The sequence below is a fragment of the Mobula birostris genome, chromosome 3 (assembly GCF_030028105.1).
Source record: "Mobula birostris isolate sMobBir1 chromosome 3, sMobBir1.hap1, whole genome shotgun sequence".
Classification (NCBI taxonomy): domain Eukaryota; kingdom Metazoa; phylum Chordata; class Chondrichthyes; order Myliobatiformes; family Myliobatidae; genus Mobula; species Mobula birostris.
This window is the reverse complement of record NC_092372.1, coordinates 20,061,020-20,079,252: the sequence shown is the minus strand read 5'-3', so window position 1 is coordinate 20,079,252 and position 18,233 is coordinate 20,061,020. Positions and strand designations below refer to the sequence as shown.

Sequence of the window (18,233 nt, the reverse complement as noted above, 5' to 3'; positions counted from 1 at the left end):
AAATGTTAGAACCCCAAAGTTCCCCCTAACTGTGCCCATGCATAAACATCAGCAGAGCAACAATTCCCCCCCTCCCAGTCAGTGAGTTGATTCCAGGCCCGCCACGATGCTGAGTTTTTCCACTCACCTCTCCACCAATTTCTTTGGCAAGGATATCCCAGGCCCAACTGATCACCCTCCCGTTTCTCCCAACTCAGGCCCTCTTCTGGCCTTTTGCCCCTCTCGATCTTTTCACTTCCAACTGTCTTCACCCACTCCAACACTCCAACCTCACACTCCTCACGAATAAATCAAAATCAGAACCTTGGCATGTGTCGTGTAATTTGCAGTACAGAGCAAAATATCATAAAAAACATTACAAATTACAATAAGAGGTGAGGGCCTCAGTCGGTCTGAGTTGACCACGGACATTGCCTCCTGGCTGTGTAGATACACAAACCTGGGCAGTACGACATGGAGAGCAAGCTGTTGCCCATGTAGCAAGCTCACACATCTGATGAATCCAAAGGAAAGGCAGGGACTGATACAGTCTGGTACCAGAGGCGTCACAGGAGTGGCCAGTCAGCATTGAACTCAACTTAGGACTGCCTTAGGGACCCCAGCTCTGGATTCCACCTCCCCGCTGGGGTTTACTCCCGAAGACCTCCCCATCAGTGGATACAGCCGCAAGGCAGCAGAGGCTCCAGATCAGAGTTTTCCTTCTCCTAGATGAACTGCCAACCACAGCGAACAAGCCCCATTTGCCAAAAGCGACTTGTTTAAAGGCACCAGTAGCCCTCCTTTGCCCTTTCTCCTGTCAGTAGAAACAGTTCCACCAGGCTTAGCAGCTAAGCCACACATGAGGCCAGGAGCTGGACTTGGTCGTCAGAGGCTACTTGAGGCACACACCATCAGGAGCATTTAACAGGTAGTGCAAGTTTGTCCCCATTACCACCCTCAGCTATAACAATCTTAAGGAACCATTAGGGAACAATAAGAAGTATATATAAAAATTAAATATGTAGCACAAAAAGAGAGGGAAAAATAATGAGGTAGTATACATGGGTTCATTTTCTATTTAGAAATCTGATGGTGATGGAGAAGAAGCTGTTCCTAAAATGTTAAAGAGTGTGTTTTTGGGCTTCTTATGTCCTCTTTGCTGGTAGCAATGAGGAGAGGCCATGTCCTGGGTGATAGGGTCCTTAATGATGGATGCTGTCTTGATGAGGCATGATTGAGGTAATGGTTTCCATTCTTTTTTTTACCCACTCAGAATGCCTGTGTTCACATATGCATACCACAACTGAGCTGCTTGTTGAGCGTCAGATATCGCAGATGATCAGACAATTAAAGAACTAATAATGTCATCACATTTACTGCCCTGGGTTACTCAAGGGGGGGGGGGGGGAAGAAAAGCATCTGTGTTCATCAATGTTTGGTCAAAGGAAATTTTCAAATTGCTGACTTCTCTGGTTTATATTTCCATTAATGTCAGTGCAAGCAAGCCAAAATGACAATTACTATCAGACATTTTGTACCTACTCCTTTAGGTCTCTTGAGAAGGTCAGTTATAAGACCATAAGACATAGGAGCAGAATTAGGCCATTCAGTCCTTCAAGTCTTTTCTGCCATTCGATCGTGGGTAATTTATTTTCCCTCTCAACCCCATTCCCCTGCCTTCAGCCCATAACCTTTCACATTCTTACTAATCAAGAAGCTATCAGACTCCAATTTAGGGCCCCACAGAGCATGGCTGTCAGCACGGCACTGTTACAGCTCAGAGAATTCCGAAGTTGGGACCTCAATTCCAGCACTGCCCGTAAGGAATTTTTACGTGCTCCCTGTGACCGCATGGGTTTCCTCTGGGTGTTCTAGTTTCCTCCTATGGTCCAAAGGCATACGGGTTAATAGGTAAATTGTCCTGTGATTAGGCCAGTGAAAATAGGTGGGTTTGCGCTGGGCAGTGTGGCTTGTCGGCTCAGAAGGAAGGGCCTGTAGCACAAAGGAGGGAGGGAGTGATGAATTGATAAAGAATCTCAATGGCTCAGCCTCCACAGCCACCTGTGGTAATGAATTCCACAGATTCACCACCCTCTGGCTAAAGAAATTCCTCCTCATCCCTGTTCCAAATGGACATCCTGCTATTCTGATAGCATGTCCTCTGGTCTGAAACTGTCCAATTACTGGAAGCATCTTTCTTAAGTGGTTTGAAGTTCAATATTAAAGCCATGAAGCTGTAGACAGCTTCTGCAGTAACTGCACGATTCATTCTATTTGGGGTACAGCATATCTTAACAGTTGATTCTATTAACATTCTTCTTCAAAGCAAAGGACTTTCCACATAGTTTAACCTGCCCAAAGGACTGTTATCGGTGTATGAATAATGCCAGGAGGAACCATTTTAAAAGCAACCCACTGTACAAGCCGCAAAGAAACTCAATTCCTATTGGGATTTTTTCACACTGATATTCACCTCCCAGTCATGAATGCAACTGCATATTTCCTTTTTTTTTTAAAATAAAGTGTTGTTAACATTCAAAGTTAGAGGCATTCTAAGGTTAGGCTGTGCACTTTGGTTAATCATTGAACAAGTCAAAGCAAAACATTGCCAGGGAGTGAACTGCGGTGATGTTAATGACTTCAGAGCATTGGCTTAGCCTTCAACATGGTGCTCTAGCCTATGGCCACACACAGAAATTAGGCTAAATAAATTGACATTCAGTGCACTAGAACTTGCACGTTTTAATTGATGAGAGCCTAAAAATTTAGAAAAATAAACCCCTGCATATAAAATAGTTTAAGTTCATTGGAGTTCAGATTGACTTTCATCTCATACCACACAAATTATCAGCAAATACACCTTTAGCATCCCCAGGAATATCCAGGGGTTCCCAGCCTGGGGTCTATGGACCCCTCGGTTAATGGTAAGGCTCTATGACATAAAACAAGGTTGGGAACCCCTGGGATAATCAGAAGCAACTCTTATAATACATTATTTTAAACCGCGTACAGTGTACTGTGATCTGTAGGCACGCCAGCTCCACAAATTACAAATGATAAAAATAGCCATTTAATCTCTGCTTGCAATGTTGTTGGGTAAGAGCAGATACCTACAGGAAAGATGTAAATAAGATTGAAAGAGTACAGAGAAAATTTACAAGGATGTTGCCGGGTCTGGAGGACCTGAGTTATAAGGAAAGAATAGGTTAGGTCTTTATTCCTTGGAACATGGGAGATTAAGAGGAGATTAGATAAAGGTATACAGAATAATGAGGGGTATAGATAGGGGAAGTGCAAGCAGGCTTTTTCTACTGAGGTTGGGTGGGACTACAACCAGGAGGTCATGGGTTAAGGGTGAAAGGTGAAAAGTTTAAGGGAAACATCAGAGGAAACTTTTTCACTCAGAAAGCCATGAGAGGGAAGAATGAGCTGCCAGTTCAAATGGTGCATGCAAACTGAATTTTAATGTTTAAGAGAAATTTGGATAGGTACATGGATGGTAGGGGTATCGAGAGCTATGGTCCCAGTACAGCTTAATGGGAATAGCTAAATGTTCAACAGACTAGATGGGCTGAAGGGCTTGCTTCTGTGCTGTAGGTTTCTACGAATCTCATTGGGAAGAATTAACTCATCTTGGGATAGTGCAATTGAATCTTTAAATAAAGAGAGTTTTGGTTTAACACAACTGAAGGCACATCTTTGGAGGAAAAGTAAACAGGTTACAAGCTGCTAGGGGAACAAAGGATTTTTGGAATACAGATACACATTTTTCCAACAGCAGCAGGTTGAAAAGGTCAGTTTTTTTAAAAAACTAAGCATTATGCTTTATTTCTTCAGGAACTGAAAAAGTATGGAAACTTGGTTAGCGCACATTTTCAGGAATGTGAACCATTTTAGCCTCAAATATAATCTAAATGATAGGTACTGAAAATGAGAGGCTACGCCTGTCACATAAGCTGGAATGTTTTTCTTGGAAAAGTATTTTTACTGCTTACCAAGAAAGGTCATAAAGATTACGAAAGGGTCAATGCTAAAGAAATAGTTTCATTTTGTAGATGAGACCAGAATATAAACACAAATTAAAATTATCACAAGAAGTCTGATATGAAATTTAGAAGGAAATCTCTTATCTTTACAAGTTTGCATGTGAAACTTACCTACCGCAGAATTCGCCAAAGTTTTGGCACTGAAAGGCATAAGCAGATGGAGAGAGGAACTGAAGTATGAGAGTGTGTGATGGTATGATGTAGAGGAAGCTCACCCCATGTCTGACCTAGGCAGAGTGTATGATACGTTTTTGATCACATCTACCCTTTGAAAAACACAAAACACCACAATCTCGTGAGAATTGCATGTCTGATGTCCGACCACTGTCCCACAGATGGAAGAGAAGATGGTAGGCCTGACACCCAGCCCTATAGGACAAAAAGGATGGTATGTTTGGCTCTTGCTCCCAGAAGGGGAGAGATGGTAAATCTGTGAAATCCATTGCCATAGACGGATACGGAGGCAAAGACATTATAATTAAAGTGGGAGGTGACAGGTTCTTGATTATTCAGGGTGTCAAAGATTACAGGGAGATGGCAAAAGAGTAGGTTGAGAGGGATAGCGAATAAGCCATGTTGGAATGTTGGAGTACTCGATGGGCTTTATGGACTAATTCTGCTTCTATGTCTTATGGTATGTATTGACAAAATTTGATGAACAGTACGTAAGATTTGTGAATCAAAAAGTCACTATTTATCTATTGGTCCTTTTGCTGTACTTGACTTTAATATTTATCTTTCACTTTCATCCCATCGAACATCTCAATGGCTTATTAGGTACTTATTGTGCTTGTGCCTGAGCACTAGCAGTTCTATCAAGATGCACTGTGATCAGCTTTCTTTTCAATTCCTCCTGGCCTTAATCTGCCCCATCTCTGTAATCTCAAAACTCCACTCCTGCAACTTCCTGAAATATCCCTGCTCATTATATTCTGGGCTATTGATTATTCCCAAATGGCAGTTCTGCAGTCTGGTGATGAGGTGCCACATCTCACAGTTAATGGGATCTGCCAGCTCTTTGGACATCAGGATCTGCTCAAATTTGATATGCAGCATCTCGTACTAAAGCTTTAGTTCCCCAAAACTTACCTCCATGATCAAAGATTTTGTTACTTCTTCCAAAATCTCCTTAAGTGACTTCATGCCAAAATTTTGCTTGATAGTGCTCATGTGAACATCTTGGGATGTTTTCATACACTAAGAAGGAGCTGCAGAATCAGTCTTTGCAATCCTCATTCACTTTCTACCCAACTGCAGACCCTAACCAATCAGCCACATACCTTATTAGACTGTGATCAGGTTCTAACCACATAGTTCCTCCAACCCATCACCTACTTCCTTCTCTGCCACATCACCTGCATCCATCTCCAGCTCACCCCATTTCTCACTGAAGGCTATTCTTTGGTTATTTTTATTTATTTAGAGATACAGCGCAGAACAGGATCTTCCAGCCCAACAGGCCACACAACCAGCAATCCACCTATTTAATCCTCAGCCTAAACACATAACTTACAATGACCAATTAACCTTCTGACTGGTATGTCTTTGGACTGTGGGAGGAATCTGGGGCACCCAGAGGAACCAGTTTCTTGAAGAACATAGTACCGAGATTGCTGGAATTGAATGTTACATCTAGACTCGATTATTCCAGTGCTTATCTGACATGCCTCCCATCTATCAGCATACAGAAATGTGAACAGATAATGACAGCAGCCTATTCCACATCAAATCTCATTCGTAAGACCACAAGATGTAGGAGCAGAATTAGGCCACTCAGCTCATCGTATCTGCTCAATTATGGCTGACTTATTAACCCTCTAACCTTTGACGCCCTTACTAATCGAGAACCTATCAACCTCTGCTTTAAATATACCCAATGATTTGGCCTCCACAGCCGTCTGTGGCAATCAGTTATCATCCTTGCGTTCACTCCGAGAAACTGGTTCCCACTTTTAAAATACACTGCTGTTTAAAAATTCTCTCTTGCTCTCAACTCTGCATTCTCTTCCAATCCATCAATTCCACACTCTTCTGCTAATTTGCTTGCAGTTACCAATGACAGATCAAGCAGCCTCTTCTTTTTTTAAAAAAAAACAAAGAAACCTCCCAGTAAAATCAAAGATTTGGTCACCTATCCCAAAAGAAACTTTCTACTCATGCCCAGTAGTTCTCACCTAGGGATCAAAAGTGGAGAGAGTGAGCAGTTTCGAGTTTCTGGGTGTCATCGCTGAGTTCTATCCTGGGCCTAACATATAGTTCAAATTACAAAGAAAGCACTACAGCAGCTATATTTCATTAGGAGTTGAGGAGAATTGGCATGTCGCCAAAGGCACTCACAGATTTCTACAGGCGTACTGAGGAGAACATTCTACCTGACTGCATCGCCATCTTGTATAGAGTGGCCATTGCACAGGATCAGAAGAAGCTGCAGAAAGTTGTAAACTCAGTCATGGGCACTAGCCTCCCCAAAATCCAGGACACCTGTGAAAATCTCATTGCTACCATCAAGGTGGTGGAATAGAAGCCTGAAGGAACACACTCAACATTTCAGGAGCAGCTTCTTCCCCTCCGCCACCAGATTTATGGATGGACAAGGAACCCATGAACACTATCTCACTATTTTTTCCTTCTATTTCTGCACCACTCATTATATACAGTATATACACACACACTTACTATAATTTATAATTTTTATGATGTCCTGCTGCTGCAAAACATCAAATTTCACAACAAATGTCAGTGATATTAAACCTGATTTTGACCCTAGGATATTCTAAAGCATCTTGCAGCTAGGGACATATTCAGAAATGCTGTCATTGCTGTAAGGTTCAAAGTTTCAGTTTATTATCAAAGTACATATTCAGAATACAACTCTGAGATTTGCCTTCTCCAGATCGCCATAAAATACAGAAAACCAGCGATCGGAACTCATCGGCCCCTCCAAGGGCAGCGACTCCAACCCATCAGCCTCTCTGAGGGCAGTGACTCGAACCCACCGGCCCCAGGGCAGCCACTCGAACCCACCAGCCCCTCTGAGAGCAGCGGCTCCTCCAAGAACCACAACAGCCAACTAGCACAAATCAATAATGAAACTCTTCTGTAGCTCTCTATTTGTTACCATCTATTTATGTAACTTGGTGGATTTCCTATATATTGTTTATTATCATTAAAGAGCAGTCTCAAGTTTAAAAGATGAGGCGCCATGATAGCATAGTGATTACAGCTCCAGACATTGGAGTACAGAGTTCAATAGTGTTGTCTCTAAAAGGTTTGGACATCCTTCCTGTGAATGCATTGGTTTCCTCTCACAATCCAAAGACATATCAGTTAGTAGGTTATTGCAAATTGTCCTGTGATTAGGCTGGTGTTAAACAGGTGGGTTTCTTATAGCACCTACCCCAGAATTTTCAGTAACAAATATAAACCATATAACAATTACAACACGGAAACAGGCCATCTCGGCTCTTCTAGTCCGTGCCGAATTAAAAATCTATTTACAGAAATTAAAGATAAATTATTCTCAGATTTTGTGAAAAGTTCTCCAAGAAACACATGTCATCTCCAATTACCTTAAATGTCTTTTAAGAGACTCCTGGAGAGGTGCATGCAGCTTAGAAAAATAGAGGACTATGGGTAACCCGAGGTAATTTCTAAAGTACATGTTCCGCACAGCATTGTAGGTCAGAGGGCCTGTATTGTGCTGTAAGTTTTTCTACATTCTATGTCAGTGTTATTGATTGACTGGCTTTGCTGTCTGTTTAAACCCAACAACATGGGCAAAAGCTGCACAGGAAAGCAAGTGTTAAACTGTCACATATGGATATTTCAAGCAAAAAGAGTAAGCATCCATAGAGGTAACGTTCAATTTCAGATCACAGCTGAAATCAAAATTAGTACTTTGTAGAGTTAACATGGAAGAAATAACAGTAAATTTCTGACACATGAACACGATCAACAAGTGTAATGACACAAATTGCTTTCCGTAAAATAACTAGAAATTATGAGATGATCTGCTGTAGAGCCACCAGATGTATATATATATAAAACAACATTTATTTTTCCAAATGATACAAGTTATAATATTTTACCACATTTCATAATCTCCAAACTGAGTGCCTACAAAATGAGGGAATAGGTATCTACTGATAATAAAATTAAGTCCTTAGATCTTCCATTTCTCAGTGTGTGCTTCGATAGACTTCACCAATCCAGCTCCAAGTATTTCAAAGTCTTCCAAAATAGCCTCCACATTGGGGATCATTTGAAGTCCATTTTCTTTTGTTTCCAACGTTCTAGCATGAACATGGGAGGTCTGTAACAGAAAAATCAAATACTCATTGAGGAAAGGATAGTTAACAACCGTGCAGCAAAAGGATTAATATTCTATGGTAACATTACCAGAGTGTATTTCCATTGACAAATAAGGGAGCAGGATGGAATGGCCAAATGGAAATTGCAAAAAGAATAATTTAATACCCAAGGGACAAGTATGAGGGGCACAGGAGGGTGAGAACAGTTTTGCCTTTGGAAATCCAGAAAAAGAAGCTCTGAAAGTCTTTTTCAAAGCTACGCACTGGGACTCCAAATATTTCTGACACTCAGAAACATAAAATACTTCAAAATTAATTATTTGACAATTCAGTATTTGCAACAAAACATTTCAAAACTATTAAAATAAAGCAATCAAACAAACTCAGACAACTGACCAAAAAATCCAAAACTAAGCTGAACCCTTTGCAATAATTCTCCTTCACTAAAATTAACAGAGGGCAACTCAGTGTAACAGATTAAATGTGGCCCAGCTACTGATGTCAAAACCCGAATTTTTGCATGCAAAACCCAGCCAATTGAACATAAACGATTCTAATATCACTGTCCACATCAATTGTTAAATATCATTTAATTAAAAAAGGATCTAATGTTTTCGCGGTGTATATGACAAATAAACGCTTCTCAAGCTTCCAGTCGGGTACAATTACAGATTTTAGCTGATGCTTTGATGACAACCTCTGCCATTTTCATCAGGGATGTCTAATCCTGTGGTATTTATACCCCTGTCACCCATCCCTCCTGATTGGTTAGTTCTCATTCAATCAAGAACTGGAATTCGATTGTAAACTAGATGGGACAACAGTAACCTGATTGGATGAGGATGAACCAATCAGGAGGGACGGACAACATGAGTATAAATACCACTGGACTGGACATGCCCAGGCATCATCCCTGATGAATATGGCAAAGTTTGTCACTGAAATGTCTGTTAAAATCAAAACCTGTACCTGGATGGAAATCTGAGAGGAGTTTATTCATCATTCCATTATTCCAAAATAATTTCACGGTTAATACCTTAAAAGGTTGAGGAACAAAAGCCTGAGGATTCCAAAGTACAGCAATCATATTTCCTCCATATGTATCATAGAAAAATAATGCAAAATCCCCAAAAGCACTCTGTAATAGAACAAATTATTACAATTAATCAAAGTTTACAAATGTTCAAATAATCAATCTTTAGCAAGAAGTGCTAAAAGTATAAGATTACAGGACCAGAAATGAAATACCGTTTGTACAAGAACCAGACATTTTCTCAAAGCTGTAACTGCTATTTTTGTGCAGACGATTCTTTCTTTTTTTTTGGCGTATGCGTGCATGCGTGCGCAATGTTGGCGGGATGATGTCTTTTTCATGCCTTTACAAGGCACGGAGCGAGAGAGCGAGACTGTGTGGCGCACCACTCCCAACACAGACACCTCACAGCAATTTTCCCTTTATTTTACGAGGTCGAGTTGTGATCTTGACACTCAACCCGGCACAGATGGAAAGCGTACTTGGGAGCGGCCCCAACTGGGTTCGAACCCGGGAACCTCTGTTCCAGAGTCCGGCGCTGATGTCACTGCGCCAACAGCCGGTCTTGTGCACAAGATTCTGAGATGAGTGGGGTGGCACAGAAAGTAACGCATCACTTTGCAGTGCCAGCCAGTGATCACCGATCACAGTTGAGTTCCCACCACCGTCAGTAAGGAGTTTGTACTCCCGTGATCATGTGGGCTTCCTTCCAAATTCCAAAGATTGTAAACACGAGAGCAACACACACACACACAGAATACTGGAGGAACTATGGAAAAGAGGCGACATTTCCAGCCGAGACCCATCTTCGGAACTGGAAAGGAAGAGCAGAAGTCAGAGAAGTACATCCAACGATGTACAGTTAGTTAGTGAGTTGTGGGCATGTTGTGTTGGCAGAAGTGTGGCAACACTTGCGGGCTAACCAGCACAATCCTCGCTGATTTCATTTCATGCAATCATTAAATTTCACTGAATGCTTTAATGTACATGCGATAAATAAAGATGACCTGATTTTAATTTTATGAAGTCTCTATCTTATGCATCGCCATGTACAGCTGTGAGGGGACTAGGTCATTGGATATATTTAAAACAGAGGTTGATGCGTCCCTGATTAGTCAGGGCATTAAAATTTCAGGGAGAAGCCAGGGGAATGGGGTTGATAGGGATAATAAATCGACCACGATGGAATGGCTAAGCATACTCGATGGGCCGAATTGCCTAATTCTGCTCCTATGTCTAAAAGCTGATGGTTTTAATTATTGGTTAATGTGAATGGAACACAATGCACTATTAGTTTTCATCCATAAACCAACTTTTATTTCCTCTCACAGGATGTGGGCATTGCTGGGCTAGCTGCTATTTACTGCCCACATTTCATTGTACTTATGGAGGTGGCAGCAATCCAGCTTCTCATTAGTAGATGATGCTATGCCAACAGCGCTGCTAGCCAACGACACAGAAGCAAAGGAATGGCAAAATGCTTCAAAGACATGCTGGTACGTGTGGAAATGTACTTTACTTGTAGTAACAAAATGGTCTTTATGTCTGTAACAAAATGGAACCTGTACTGGACCAGAGTGCTTTGCGACCAGTGTTCGTACAACATTATGTGATGCAGCCCGAGTCCCTGACACACTCCAGACCCAGCAGATAAATTACTGGAAGAATGCCAAGTACACGGATTAAGGAGACATACAGAATGCCCTTGAAGTTACAGCTGTACTTTGGTATTACTGATAATGCTGTCTGTTTTTTCAAAGCTATCACCGCCTCTTGTGCAGTGATGGTCTTCCCATGTAGCAAGTAAAATAAACATATGAATGATTGATCCACTCTGAGTTAATTGATGCTTGTTATAAAGCGTAGTGAAAAGGTGCTCGACAAATGAAAGAGGGTTTACCATTAGTGGCAACCCTGCGTACCATTTCACTTAACCCTCTAGGTGGAAGAGGTCACATGCTTCAGAGGCACTGTTGAAAAAGAGTTGTTGAAGAAGATTGTAAGGGAGATAAATACTGCTTGGGGTGGGGTGGAGAAGGGAGCATTCAAGATGGTGGATGGGATGCCAATTAAGTAGAACTTCATGAAAATTATTGAAGGTACACTCATCTAGGGAGGGGCTGAGTCCTTCAGCACCCTCCCGAAGAATCCTGTAGGTGAAGAGCCTAACTTTTTTAGAGCAGGGGTCCACGGATCCCCTGATTAATGGTAAGGCTCCATGGCATAAACCAGATTTAGAGGATGAAGGGTTAGGAGTATGAGGGTGTGAGTATGGGGATTAGCGGCGCTCATGGGAAGAACACCCAACAGGTATTACAACCAAAGTGTTTGTGAATGGCTCAATAAGTTCCCGATCAATAGCAATATCCTAGGACATTGATAATTTAGGATATGGCAGTAATGTAGCTGAACAAGAGGAGAAACTGGACTCAAGACTGCGGCATGGAAATGTGAAATGCACGATCTTGAACAGAAATACTCTTGAAGAAGCCATGTACACTACTGCAGGTTATCGTGTACTTTATGAAACTCTTTTGCAGCCCTAGACGAGCCCAAGGTGTAAGCTCTGGTGTAAAAAGCAAACTACTTGAATTGGACATTTAACAAGTTCTGACAAAATAGAATGTACATTTCAAATTGAAAGCATTCTAACTATGCATGAGTTATACACCCTCTAGAGTTTACAGGGAACGGTTTGAAAAACAAAACAAGTATCTCAGAAACTGCTGATGTGCAATTTTAGACCATAAGATATAGGAGCAGACGTAGGCCATTCGGCCCATCGAGACTGCTCCGCCATTCAATCATGGGCTGATCCAATTCTTCCAGTCATCCCCACTCCCGTCTTCTCCCCACACCCTTTGATGCTCAGGCTAATCAAGAACCTATCTAATTCTGCCTTAAATACACCCAATGACTTGGCCTCTACAGTTGCTCGTGGCAACAAATTCCACAGATTTACCACCCTCTGCACCTCTGTTCCAAATGGACATCCTTTAATCCTGAAATCGTGCCCTCTTGTCCTAGACTCTCCTACCATGGGAAATAACTTTGCCATATCTAACCTGTTCAGACCTTTTAACATTCGGAATGTTTCTAGGAGATCACCCCTCATCCTCTTGAACTCCAGGGAATACAGCCCAAGAGCTGCCAGATGTTCCTCATACGGTAACCCTTTCATTCCTGGAATTCTTGTGAATCATCTCTCAACCCTCTCCAATGTCAGCATATCCTTTCTAAAGTACGGAGCCCAAAGCTGCACACAATACTCCAAGTGTGGTCTCATGAGTGCCTTATAGAGCCTCAACATCACACCCCTGCTCTAATATTCTATACCTTCAGAAATGAATGCCAACATTGCATTTGCCTTCTTCACCACTGACTCAATCTGGAGATTAACCTTTAGGGTATCTTGCACAAGGACTCCTAAGACCCTTTGCATCTCTGCATTTTGAATTCTCTTCCCATCTAAATAATAGTCTGCCCATTTATTTCTTCCACCAAAGTGCATGACCATACACTTTCCAAGATTGTATTTCATTTGCCACTTCTTTGCCCATTCCCCTAAACTATCTAAGTCTCCCTGCAGGCTCTCTGTTTCCTCAACACTACCCTCTCCTCCACCTATCTTTGTATCATCTGCAAATTTAGCCACAATTCCATTAATACTGTAGTCCAAATCACTGACATACATCGTAAAAACCAGTGGTCCCAACACCGACCCCTGTGGAACTCTACTGGTAACTGGCAGCCAGCCAGAATAGGATCCCTTTATTCCCATTCTCTGCCGATCAGCCAATGCTCCACCCATGCTAGTAACTTCTCTGTAATTCCATGGGTTCTTATCTTGCTAAGCAGCCTCCTGTGTGGCACCTTATCAAAGGCCTTCTCAAAATCCAAGTACACTACATCTACTGCATCTCCTTTGTCTACCCTGCTTGTAATTTCCTCAAAGAATTGCAGTAGGTTAGTCAGGCAGGATTTTCCTTTGGCCTTTCTTGTCATGTGCCTCCAAGTATTCCATAATCTCATCCCAAACAATTGATTCCAACAACTTCTCAACCATCGATGTCAGGCTGACAGGTCTATAGTTTCCTTTCTGCTGCCTCCCACCCTTCTGAAATAGCGGAGGAACATTTGTAATTTTCCAGTCATCTGGTACAATGCCAGAATCTATCGACTGTTGAAAGATCATTGTTAATGCCTCCACAATCACTCCAGCTACTTCCTTCAGAACCCGCAGGTGCATTCCATCAGGTCCAGGAGATTTATTCACCCTCAGACCATTAAACTTCCTGAGCACCTTCTCAATCATAATTTTCACTGCACATACTTCACTTCCCTGACACTCTTGAATGTCTGGTATGCTGCAGGTGTCTTCCACTGTGAAGACTGATGCAAAATACGCATTCAGTTCCTCTGCCATCTCTGCATCTCTCATTTCAATATCTCCAGTGTCATTTTCTATCGGTCCTATATCTACCCTCAACCTTCTTCTACCCTTTATATACTTAAAAAAGCTTTTAGTACATGCACAAGTCTCAACATTTCCAGAGAATGGTTCGAAAAACAAAACAAAACGTGCAGCGACTGGCAGTACTGTGGGAGAAAACGCCTTAATGAGAGAGATCCGAGGAGAATGGCCAGCCTGACAGGAAAGTGACACTAACTCAAATAACTACACATTACAACAGTGGTGTGCAGAAGAGCATCTCTGAACCCACAACACATCAAACTTTGAAGTGGATAGGCTACAGCAGCAGAAGACCACACAGGTTCCGCTCTCAATAAAATGGCCCCGAATGTAATTACTTCTACCTGTGAAGTACTCACCTTTAGTTCACGAAGGTAACACTGAACTGGATCATAACCCACCACTGGTAGCTTTAAGAATTTTACTGATGCATTACTTTGTAATGTCCCTCTGCAGTAAGTAACTTTTGGCTTATCAACTGCTTCTACATATCTTGGTATATGTTTGGGGTTCAGGTGAATGATGACATCATACATATCCAGAGGTGGCCGGAATACCATCTAAAGCAGGAAAACAGACAATTAACAAAGTGCATTCCCTTACATTCTATAAGATTAATTTCCTTTTGACATCAATAAAAGCTTTTAATCTATCAGCATATTTTTTTCTTTTGATGACTGACAAGCATGTTTCAGATTTGAAGGCAGATTGGTGGCCAAGAATGTGTTAGTATTTGTAGATTTCCACATAATCACTTGTAAACTACAGACAAAAACAGTCAGAAAGTGTCTCAATAGAAAATATAAAAATAAAGAGTAGCTTTATTTGTCACACATATATCAAAACATAAGGCGAAATGCAGCGTTCACATCAAATTAGAGGGGACCCACATGCGTTGCCACACTTCAGGTGCCAACAACATGTCCACAACTCACTAATCTTAAGCGTATGGCTTTGGAATGTGGGAGGAAACCAGAGCACCTGGAGGAAACCCATATAGTCATGGAGGAAGAACATACAAACTCCTTACAGACAGTGGCAGGAATTGAACCCCAATCAACAGCGTTACACTAATCACTATGCTACTGCGCTACTTGATCGTTACTATTTTATTATGACCAAGTTTGCAATAGAACTATTGTTCCTTTTGTACAAGCAACAAATGGGAGATCGTAGGGCTACTGCAGATAATTGTGTATACTTGCACTGGCACCTGCTTAATTGCTGATATCCAATGTGCATTTTGGCAAGATACCTGCAGAAAGTAAAGGGAATGCTATGAGACGTATTCTTAATGCGATGTGCCAGAGCTTAACAGCATTACAGCAAACTCTTGTACAGCATCAAACTCAATCGGTTAAACGTGGGATAACATGCAAATGCAAAGGTGGCAATGTAGCACAGCAGTTAGCATAACACTATTACAGTGTCCGTGATCAGGATTTAATTTCTGCTGCTGTCCACAAGGAGCTTGTACGTACTCCCCATGACCACATGGATTTCCTCTGGGTGCTCCAGTTTCTTCCAAAAACGCACATGGGGGTAGGTTAGTTGGCCACATGGGTATAACTGGATGGCACAGATTTGTTGGGCCGGGAAGGACATGTTATCGTGCTGTATCTATCTATGATAGATAAATAAATAAATAAGAACAATGCAAGGCAATAATGCAAAGTTCTCCAAAAACTCTCAAGCAATTTTGAGTCTTCATCAGTTCAATGGCATTAAAATTTAAGAACTCTATTGAAGCCTCATAATGAGCCAATCCTTTCCAAAATACTGTTTGGACTCGTAGGCTGGCATGATTCGACCCTTGGCAGAAGACAGGCTTTGACTCAAAACAAGCATAATTCATGGAAAACAGCAGCAAGCAGACGATTTGTTAGAGTGGATTACTCTAATTGAATTGGAGTGGTATACAAATTATTAGTTTCACAGATGTGAATTTAATGAGGCACTGAAGATTGCAGATGTTTAGCACATGCTTTATATAGTGCATGAAGGGACTTCTGAAATAAGCTATAAAATGCATTTAAATTAATAATTTTGATTTATTAAAGCAAATTAAAATACTGTCAATTGCATTGGCTTTGGAAAGCAAGTAATAAATTAAAGGCTTTGATTGTAAGGAATTTCTAAATTTTGCATAACCTGAGCCTTCACTTTCTGTATTGTCTCTAAAGTCCCTTTCTAAACATAATCGCTAGATCCTAATCTCACAAGGTTTTCATGTCCTGCCCTTTTTTTAAACCAAAGTCACTAAGCCTCTGTCTTACACGTCTTTAAACTCATAAGAAGGAGATAGTAAAAACAGCCATACAAATAAAAATGGAACATATCAGGTGTGAAGGATTTTTAAATCACATGCATTTCATCTCATCAGTAATGGTGCAAATATAGATGGTGGTAGGGATAATACTTTTTACAGGATCAAGGTCTTTGATAATAAATCTGTGAGTTAGGGAGAAAAAACATAATTTTTTGCATCATGGTCTGAAAACATAGGGTCTTTCATCTGTTTGACAATCTTGTCAAAAAAAGTGATGATTATAAATCAGAAAAAGTTGCATCCACCAAGTGGGGGCTACTAACAAGGAGCAGAGGAAGAATACTTACAGGGTGAGTTTCCTCTCCCCTCCCACCCCCCACACACATTTTATAGCATTCTCAACTCAATAAGGAAAAACTATTTCCACATTTTTGAGACAAAAATACTACAGAGTGAAAACAAATAATCCAGCTTTTAAAAGATTTCATTGTTTAGTAATTCAAGTAATTTGGAAGATTTATGCAACATTAGTTGCAAAGAATAAAATATAATGTAAGTTTATTATCAAAGTAGATGTACTGTACATAACCATTTACCACCCTGAGATTCATTGTCTTGCAGGCATACACAACAGAATAAAGAAATTATAATAAAATCAATGAAAATCTACACGCAAAGACGGACAACCAACCAGTGTACAAAAGAACACAATCTGTAGATAAACACAGAGATAGCTGGAGATAGAACTGAGAGCAAGTTGTCAAGTCCTTGCAGTTTATACAGCAAAAGAGTAGATCTAGACAATTACTTGCAATATCCAGACATTACCTTAAGATCAGGTTTATCAAAAGGATCCAGCAGCTGTCTTTGCAGTATTTCCAATGATTGACTTGCTAGCTCGATCAATCGTTGAAGAATCTGAAAGGTTCACATTAGACCATAAGACGTAGGAGTACAATTAGGTCATTTGGCCCAATGAGTCTACTCAACCATTTCATTATGGCTGATCCAATTTTCCTCTCAGCCCCAATCTCCTGCCTTCTGTTTGTATCCCTTCATGCCCTGACCAATCAAGAATCTCGTAATCTCTGCCTTAAATATAAATAAAGATTTGGCCTCCACAGCTGCCTGTGGGAAAGAATTCCAGATTCACCATTCTCTAGCTAAAGAAATTCCTCCTCATCTCCATTCTAAAAGGACACTCCTCTGTTCCGAGGCTGTGTCCTCTGGTCTTAGGCTCTCCCACCAGAGGAAACATCCTCTCCATATCCACTCTATCAAGGCCATTCACCATTCGATAGGTTTCAATGAGGTCATCCCTCACTCTTCTGAATTCCAGTGATCCAGTGAATACTGGCCCAGAGCCATCAAATGCTCTTCATTTGACAAACCATTCAATCCTGGAATCATTTCGTGAACATTTGAACCCTCTCCAGTTTCAGCACATCGTTAGTCATTGCCTTGCTTTGATTAAGTTCAAGTAGGGCGTAGTTCAACTTGCTAATGCCTTGGAGAATTTTTCAAATGCACAAGGCACATTTAAAACTAACTTCCCGAAAATGAGTGGTTTGATATTTTGTGACAGAACAATGTACACTCAATCAGGTTTGAATCACAACCTCAAAACCTTATTTTTAGCAATCCCACAAAACAATGGGTCCAAAAACAAAATTCTCAATTCAAGAGCAGGGAGCAGCACCACTTCATGAACAGCATGTATGCTAGAGAACATATTAATATTCTTAAATTCATTCTCAGGATGTGGGCGCACTTGTCTGTTGTCCATTTCTATCCAGCTGCTCAATTTTCAGTTTGGAACAAGCAAGTCTTTGGCCATTTCACCACAATGATGTTTTTCAGCATTTTCTGTTTTGATGGTGCTTTATGGATTCAGGTAAGAGGAAAACAGAGCAAGGACTACAACTTTCGTTCTGTTAAGGGCAACGGGTTTTCAGCAGGAATTTATTTATTTAGAGATACAACACAGAACAGGCCTTTCTGGCCCTTTGAGCCACGCTGCCCCAGCAACCCTGGTTTAACCCAAACCTAACCACGGGACAATTTCCAATGACCAATTTACCTATCCAGTACACCCTTGTATTGCGGAGGGAAGTCGGAGGAC

The 18,233-nt window shown here is 41.1% G+C and overlaps 1 protein-coding gene across 1 annotated transcript in view; it reads right to left on the bottom strand.

Annotated features, from left to right (window-relative positions):
- Positions 1-6,865: 6,865 nt before the first annotated feature.
- nol6 (nucleolar protein 6 (RNA-associated)) overlaps positions 6,866-18,233 on the bottom strand; it is a 109,430-nt gene continuing 98,062 nt past the window's right edge. Inside the window, exons 23-26 of the mRNA XM_072252336.1 lie at positions 16,940-17,029; positions 14,202-14,402; positions 9,372-9,473; positions 6,866-8,337 (exon numbers count right to left, since the gene is read on the bottom strand). Of these exons, the coding sequence (XP_072108437.1) occupies positions 8,188-8,337; positions 9,372-9,473; positions 14,202-14,402; positions 16,940-17,029 (543 nt within the window). The 3' untranslated portion in view covers positions 6,866-8,187. The remainder of the gene's footprint in view (positions 8,338-9,371; positions 9,474-14,201; positions 14,403-16,939; positions 17,030-18,233) is intronic.